Genomic DNA, 8,741 nt, shown 5'->3' with positions numbered 1-8,741 from the left:
AAGGCTGTTCTACAGAAATACAACACTGTTTTATTCAACATTTCCCATATACAGGCCAAGAGTACAAGGCCCTGCCCTAGAGGAAGGGAAGACAGATGGAGGCAACATTTATTGCTGTGGGATACTATCGAAGTCCCAAAGTTTAAAATTGCCTAACTGCTCTGCTACTTCATTGCAGTAGAGTACAGAGACCTTAATGCCAAAAGCTTCATGGAAATGGTGGAATGTTGAGAAAGGATTTGAAAGAAGGGAGATGGCATTGCGGAGACATGGAGGCAGAAATCATAGGCAGGGGTATGTCAGGATATTAAACCAGAGATAAGAAGGCAAAACTTGGAGGTCTTTCAAGGAAACGATGAGGAACTTCTACATGTTCCAACAGTAGTTGGGGCTCCAGAATGGGAATATGAGGAGCAGAATCATGAAGTCATAACAAGAGATGGGTATGGCTTTGGCAAGAGAATGCAGGATGGAGATGAGTAGACCAATCAAAGGCCAGATAGCAAAAGATTAGAGTATTTGAGATGAGATTAACAGGGTGTGAAGCCATGTTTTTGCTAAAGTGTCAAACATAAAGGCCACATTTTTGGTAACGTTGCCTCAGAACATGGAAGGCAAAGTAGGAGTTGAAGAGAAAGCCATTCCTATTTGTCTATTCAAAAATATGGGGGATTTATCTGGCCAGGGCGACTTCTTTTCTTTTCTTTTCTTTTCTTTTCTTTTCTTTTCTTTTCTTTTCTTTTCTTTTCTTTTAAACTTTTCTAACTCCTTTTATATCGTTTATATTTTTTACTTATTTTATATTATTAATTTTAATTTTATATTGTTATTTTGTATTGTATTGTATTTTATTGTGTTGTAAGCCGCCCCGAGGCTTCGGCAAGGGGCGGCATAGAAATGTTCTGATGATGATGATGATGATGATGATGATGTTAGTGCAAAAGCAGAATAGAAGGTGGCTTATGATGAATGATGTAAAATCAGTCTCGGACATATTAAGCTTGAGATAATGGTGAAGTATCTAAGCAGACAGGTCAGAGAAATATTCAGTGAAATTTGAAAGGTGGAAATAGAGAAAGGGAGGAAATGCAACTGGGTGTTGCCAGTGTGAGTACTGAAAGTGATGTGATGAGGTGAACTAGTGACAGTTTTTATAAAGAATTGTAGAGGACTGAGAACAGAACACAAAGGGAACCCAACTGAGAGAGGTAATTAGCGCATTATATCATTATCCAGTGAAAAACATAGCTTGTGTGACAGTTTTATGCCACATTTTATTTCATTCTTGTGCGGTGAGTCAAATGCAACTTTGTTTTCCCAGTGCGAAGAAAATACAAGTTTTCAGGATTGTAGTCGCTACCTCAAATTCCCCTTTTCAAAGGGGCATCTCCTTGCAAACAACCACCAAGCATTAAAAACCACCAAGGAATCGTTCTGGATCACATCTTTCCTGTGCTCAACTAAACTGACACAAAATGGTAAGGTAACATGTTGATTATTAAAATAGTGTAATATCCAGTCAATGGAAGGGGTGGGCTTCTTAACTAAGATGTGCTATAGACATGTTTTATAATTTAGACTTGGTGAGATCCACGCAAAATATGTCAGAGAAAACATTGGTTTAATCAGTAAATTAATAAAGAGTTTTATGGAACTGTTTGTGAGCAGAACCAAAACTGACATAGGTGTAATATTGTTAAATGATTTTTTTAAAGCAGTACAGTGGTGGAATCAGATATTTATCTCTCTTTCTCCTTTGAAGATTTATGCTTAATTAGTTTTACAGTTATTTTAGAAATAGATAAAATAACCTGGTAATGACCCCTGGGTAGGATAATGACCTCTGAGTTGTTACTAGGACTAGTAATTCTTCTGAGTTATTAGGACTAGTATAACTAGATATCAGTTATAATGCATCTGCACACTTTTGCCCCATTGAAACGTATGGCCCCATAAAGCACAGATAAATGCTTAACTGGTAACCCAATAAAATTCTATTCAAAAATAAATGTAATTCATTCAAGGTGGACTTATTTCCAGATAAGTACCTTGGCTTCAATGGCACTAAGGCAGGCTTCTTATATGCAAATTGTCTTTCCTTTGTTGTTCTGCAATGAATGCTATTATTACTAATATTTGTGGAACTCTAACTAGAAGCCTTTTCTGCTGTCTTGTGTATTGACTTTGTAGGGGACATGCTTGACCTTCTTAAGTGGCGAGCCCATCCAGAAAAAATTGCAAGTTGCCTTTCAAAATTGAAAGAAATTGATGGCTCTGAAATAGTAAAGGTGAAGTCTATTTCTACTTTTAAATTTGGTATTGAATTTTATGCTGTATCTGTACTGTGTTTTATTGTTTTTATAAATTGTTGTTATTGGCTGGTATTATTAAAAATAATAATTTCACTTTATTTTTCTCTCACTGGCAAATATAATAATATACTTTGTATAAAGTATAATAACAAAAACTTCTATATTTGTTTTCTTTTACATAGTTTCTCCAAGATACACTGGACACTTTATTTGGCATTTTAGATGAAAACTCTCAAAAGTATGGATCTCAAGTATTTGATTGTTTGGTATGGACTTCATTATACTCTGTAGATCATATTTCTGTTTTGCAGCAGGCTTAAAGACAATCCACTAATAAACACCCCTTTTTATTATTATTAGGTTCACATAATTAACTTGCTGCAGGACAGCAAATTTCAGCATTTTAAGCCAGTTATGGACACCTACATTGAGAGTCATTTTGCGGGAGCACTTGCATACAGGTAGATTTATAGAAACTATATGATTTCAGCTTACTTGGTCATTTGACTGCTTGTCTGAAAAGTAGATTACCTGTATTGATTGCACTACAGATGCAGTAAGAGTACACTTCTATTGTGATTATCATAATCCTCAAATTCAGCGATTTACCCTCATCCTGCGCAGGAAGAGGTGAATGGCTGAAGAGATATTTTCCTGCATGTCCTCCTGTTCTGCATTTAGGCTAGACTGGCTTTGTTGCCTGTCTGGTAACAAGGTTTCAGGAAGGGGAAAATAGCCTAGGAAAAGTTTGGCATAGATTATATCCTAGCTTCCACAATTTCCTCCTCTCTCTGTCCACTGGAATACTCCCTTTTCTCTCTCTGAAATTTTTCCCTGACCCTTGAAAATAGCTGGTACAGCATTTTTTTGTGCTGGCAGTGAAGAGAGGAGCTCTGATTTCCACTTCCAAGGTCGGAGCACTATTTCTGACTTCAGATCTGAGAATAAAAAATGTACTATGGCCCCTCAGACACTGTCTAGGGACCCCAGAATTGCATCCTAAACTGATACTTTAAATGAGCTGGGCTTGGGAAAAATAGATCTGGACTCCTAATTGGCAATACGTTCAGTACCATTAATTCCATTTTAGTTTAAAACCTGTTCTGCCATTCATCAAAATGAGGTATGGTTCATTTGTGTCCCTTAATCCAAAGCCTAACCCTGTTCCACAACCTATAAATATTTAAAGTTAATCCAGGCACAGGGAAGCTGCCAAAAAACCCTCGCAGATGAGAACCTGGCTTCTTGGGAGCCTTTGAACTACAATTTCAACATGGAAGGAAACAATGACATAACAATTCCCAGAAATCTTCCTCAGAGTGGACGCTACAAGGCGAAGAGGGCAAGGCTGAGGAGGAGTGCACAGATACATGGCTTATTCTTATCCTAGTAAACCTTGGTTTATGTGACCAAGATAGCTACATCTGAGATGGGCCAGTGAAAGTGAGCAAATTCAGCTCACTTTGATCAAGACTTTTACCCATTGCCGAACTTCTTCCTATCTTCCCCAGGCTGGAGGGGTTTATTCTGGGGATACCTTAGGGCAAAACAATGAACCTTCCCAGTCCCTACTGGGCCCTCTGTTCTGTCTCTGTCTGCTTTTCCTGAGGCTAGTGATGTAACAGAATGGTGAAGTACATCAGAAATTTTCTGAGCTGCAGATTCACCATCTCCAAGTTGATAAATTGTTGTAATATCCACAGAGGAGGTATTTTCTCCCTAAGGTGGTCAGTTTAACATAGAATATGAACATCCATGTGATTTTAGCTATACCTTTGAACTTCTGTAACTTGCCCTTGCATGCAAAGAGATAAAGATTTTCTGTTCCAGGCAAGGTAGCTGATCATTCCTGTTGTTGAAATGGCTCTTTTCCAGTCCATCAGGGTTAGAGAAGGTGAAGCTGTGAGGGGAAAGTACTTGTCTAATGAGCTTGTTGGTGGCAAGAGAGATTTCCCAGATTTTCCCAGATCAAGTCTAGGCACACAAAAGTAATGAACCAAAGGGAATACAGCTGAGGTAATGCCTCCCAAGTGCTCTGGGAAGGAACTCCTGATCTATGTGGACAAGATATGTCCTGTTTCTCTAATGCCTTTAGGTCATGCATAATTTGCATGCACATACACACTTTGTACATGACAGCTAGACTGGAGCCTCTTGAAATCAGAGGAGCACATTAAACTTGACAGCCCTTAATCAACATTGGCTATCATGACACACATATCTAAAGAAGTCCTTGGGGTTAATTGAGCCTAAGGATCTCTGGATTATGATCAGTTCTGTGTTTGTTAAAATTACCCTACTAGGAATGTTTGCAAACTTCCATAGCTAGTGATGGACATGAAGCATAGGAATACAAAATGCTGCCTTATATCAAATCAGACCATTGGTCCATCTAGCTTAGCATTGGTTCACACATAAGGCGTGACTTACCCCAAGGCCTGCCACATCTATTTTAAAAATGTGAGCCCTGCTGCAGGCAGGGCTTGCATTTTTTATATTGTGGTTTCCATGGTTTGTCATTGCATTATATGCAAACTGGCAGATCACCTACAATGACCTGCAGCAGTTCTCCAGGGCTTAACATGCAGTCTCTACCCAGCTCTACTGGAGATGCCAAGATGTGGAGCCTTTAGTTCCCAAACTGTGCACTCTGCTGTTTCAGTATAATCAGTCTGCAAAACACAGCACTCCACAGTGAACACTTTCCGTATCCCCTAAAGTCAGTGCAAGGATGTTTGGGGGCAGTAGCAGAAAAGAGTACAAAATCTTTTCTGCCAGCACCCCAGTGCAAAAAGAAGCAGAAATCACCCCTGCATACATTCCTGCAATCCTGCGACTGTTTATAGTAACAATTCCATGCAAAATTCATCTGCAGTTCATGTCTCAAATTTTGGAATGGGGTTCCTTGATCTTCCCATGTATTATAGTTTCTTAGATTTGGCAATCTAAGTATAATTAGATGGCAAGCACTTCCTTTATCTTTTCAGTGGCATGTCTTTGAATTGCTACAGTAAGATTGCAATCCTATACTCATACCAGGGAGTAAGTTCCATTAAACTCAGTAGGACTTACTTTTGAGTAGACATTTGCACCTACATCAAGTGGCCAGCTTGTAAGTTTCTTATATAATTATAATCTGACTTGAACTTCATGTAATCCATTGTGTCATTGAATAAGTCTTGTCTTCTGTTACAGAGACCTCATAAAGGTTTTCAAGTGGCATGTTGATCGAATAATGGAAGTGGAAAGGCAAGCACATAACCAGGAAGTGCTAAAGGTGAGACAATTCAGCAGAGACACTGTCACCTTACCCAGCGCAGCCACTGTAACCTGGGCTTTCTAGATATGTTGGACTGCAGGCCCATCATCCCCAGTGAGCAAATCTTCCAGCAGATATGAGGACACCAGCATGTGGAAAGCTGGGCTTACCTGAATAGAACTATACTAATGTTAATTTCTGTCTGCTGAAGTAGCCATAACTTGGATCCAGAGAAGCATAAGGTTGCATCTGCAAGAACACTTTCCTTTCTTTTTTGTTCCCACCCCACCCTAAAGGCTTAGTGTTAGTGTTAATATTAAGGGTAATTTAGACTCCCTCTGAAAAGGCTTTTATAAAGGATGAGGCTCTGCAGCTGCAGTGAGGCCCAGTCAACCTCCTTGTGTGAATATGCACATGGAAAAGTCTTCTGCTCATGCATAGGTTGGAGCCAAGTCAGTGTGCTCAAAACTAAGAGTGTGCTCAAGATATGCACAGAGGGGCTCACCACTTCAGAGAAAAGCATAGAAAATAACAGATGCATATAAAATAATAGATAATATTACCATAGCTGATAGCTTGAAATTAATGTTCGCATGAGCATTCCTAACACATTCTGAAAGTTATCAAATTAAGCTTAATACAAGGCAGTTCATGGTAATGGAATCCCGTGTAGACTAGCCCTTAGTGACTGAACTACCCAAAATTCTGCCTGCAGTTCAATCTGGTAGTGATAGAACAACAAAAGAATTTTTAGTGATGAGATTATAATCATGTAATATTCACTAGTCAAGTTAGATGGAAAGACAAGAGCAGAAAGTTCACTTCCTGAGCCTAATAAATATTATCTTGGGTTTTGCTAAATAGGAGGCTTTATCAGTTGTTTGAGAAGCAGTGAAGATCTGTGGGAATGCTCAAGTTTAATACACTCTGTATTAGTATATGGATGCTATTATGAAACATACCATGAGAAAAAGGGCTCGAGATGTTAAATACTTGATAGAGATAGAAAGTTTAACTAGCACATGAAAATTTATGTTTCTGATATCTAATGCACATTTTCATTAGTGTATTGCAAGATTTCTAATAATCTACATTCATTTTTCTGGGGAAAGCAATGCTGGGACATTGGTAAATGTCTTGAATACACAAAACATTTTGACTAAGATTTTTGGTGACTTAAAATTCTATATATTGCTGGAAGCCAAAATATATGTCACAGAATGGAAGAGTGCAAAACCAGGTTGGGTTTTGTTGGGTCATTGCATTATTAGGATTGTGTTAACATTGGGAAGTCCAGCTCATTTGAGCTTGATAACCTTCCTGCATGCATCTTATCCAGTGACTGGAACCAGGCTGTGAGGTGTTTCTGTAGACCTTCCTCTTTAATGCAGGTTAACTGCATTGTACATGAAAAAAGAAGAAAATGTCTGCAAATTACACTATTTTTTCAAATTTATGCAATATGTAGAAGTCATAGTATTATGTGCAAATCAGCACATGTGATGATTATGGAGTTTACTTGAGGACCATGTGCCTTTTGGGTGCTGATTTGCACAAATCCACAAAACCTAGTGGTGGTGGTGGTTGTTTTGTGTTAAATGCACAAATGGTGGCCCAGCTTAAAAACAAAAGCCCACAAGCTCACTGGATTTGCACCTTTGTGATTTGGTGCCCATGTAAGCTCCATCTAGGAGGCCAAATCATAAAAATCCTTCATATTTCCCTTCCCTATTCCTCACTTATTCCTAGTCATTATACTTCATGTCAGTGATATATGATTATAATTAATCTTAGCATTATCTTTTTTTAAGGCACAGTAACAAAATCTAATGTATGTTTGGCATTTGTAGGCGCAAGAATATATATTTAAGTATATAGTCCAGTCTCGGAAGTTGTTCTCCCTGGCTACTGGCGGACAAAATGAGGAGGAATTCTGCTGCTGTATTCAAGAGCTTCTGATGTCAGTGCGATTCTTTCTTTCACAAGAAACCAAAGGGGCTAGTGCTTTATCTCAAGCTCAAGTAAGCTGCTGCTTAGGCTGTTATTACTGGTATACGTGCTACCTGTATGTATGGTCTTTGATACAGAAGGACATAGTCTAGGTATTGTTTTGTTTACTTGCTTGCATTAGGCTGTGATGCTATTACGATGCTATGATATACTTAGTTTTATTGTCACTTACTGACAGAAGAAATTGGATGAGATATTTAGCAGTAGTTCCCATCACTCACCCCACTCAGTCTCTCTTTTGTTCAAGCTAACAAGGCTGTGAGTTCATTTTCCCCCCAGTGTCTTCTGTGAAGATTGTCAGTCTACCACCAGTGTGTACACTAATGCAATTAGCAATCTCTTTCATTTCAGAAAATAAAAAATAGGGGGTGGGGAAGAATCCCAAAGCTGGGTTCTCTTGGTCAAAGGGAAGAAATAGACTTAGTTTGCACAGTGTAACAGTCTGGCTAGTAAGCTGGGTTGTTGCATTATCTGAATGCAGACCACTTCCTGCAGTCTGGTGGGTTTGTGTTTTTAAGTATTAAAACATTCTGACAACCTGTGGCTGCTCTAGGGGTTGTTCAACCCATGATAGGTTCTTCGGTTGTCTGGACCCAGAAGACAATTTCTTTGTGGGTTGTTGGAATTGGCTAAAGACCTTTTTATTTAAGCGTCATTTTAATTGTTAACAGTATTTGCTTATTTTATCTGGCCAGGGCGACTTATTTTATATTGTTATTTTTATATTGTTATTTTTGTATTTTACTTCATGTTGTGAGCTGCCCCGAGGCTTCGGCGAATGGGGCAGCATAGAAATGTTTTAATAAATAAATAAAATAAATAATGAAGTGCTCAGCAAGATCAGCAAAACTCCCTGCCTCTCCTCACAGTCTCACCTGTGACATTCCATCTCCCAATGCTCAAGCAGCACTTGAGCCCAGAGTTCAATAATCTCTTTTATTCATTTCCATAATACTGTGCAATTGTGTTCTTAATTTATTTTAATTATTTAGTTGTTGCAGTTGGTCTATTGCAAGTGCACTGTTATGACTATGAGATATGAATAGCCTTACTTCAATTTCCTTGTCTGTTTCACCTTTGAAAGGGAGCAGTGCAGTAACTACAGCAGTAAATGTTGCAAAAATAAGAGGTATGAGTTGATATTGCCCCTTTCTGGAGTA

The 8,741-nt window shown here is 38.6% G+C and overlaps 1 protein-coding gene across 6 annotated transcripts in view; it reads left to right on the top strand.

The window, feature by feature from the left end:
- DOCK4 (dedicator of cytokinesis 4) overlaps positions 1 to 8,741 on the top strand; it is a 269,237-nt gene that overhangs the window by 176,626 nt on the left and 83,870 nt on the right. For all 6 annotated transcript variants that reach the window (XM_044422953.1, XM_044422952.1, XM_044422951.1 and 3 more), the window contains exons 17-22: positions 1,322 to 1,478; positions 2,191 to 2,288; positions 2,495 to 2,578; positions 2,673 to 2,773; positions 5,508 to 5,589; positions 7,422 to 7,592. In XM_044422953.1, the coding sequence (XP_044278888.1) occupies positions 1,322 to 1,478; positions 2,191 to 2,288; positions 2,495 to 2,578; positions 2,673 to 2,773; positions 5,508 to 5,589; positions 7,422 to 7,592 (693 nt within the window). The remainder of the gene's footprint in view (positions 1 to 1,321; positions 1,479 to 2,190; positions 2,289 to 2,494; positions 2,579 to 2,672; positions 2,774 to 5,507; positions 5,590 to 7,421; positions 7,593 to 8,741) is intronic.

This window comes from Varanus komodoensis, unplaced genomic scaffold, assembly GCF_004798865.1.
Source record: "Varanus komodoensis strain SLA01 unplaced genomic scaffold, ASM479886v1 scaffold13_1, whole genome shotgun sequence".
NCBI classification, from domain to species: Eukaryota; Metazoa; Chordata; class Lepidosauria; order Squamata; family Varanidae; genus Varanus; species Varanus komodoensis.
Note: the sequence above shows the minus strand (reverse complement) of the source record. Positions and strands in the feature narration are given on the sequence as shown.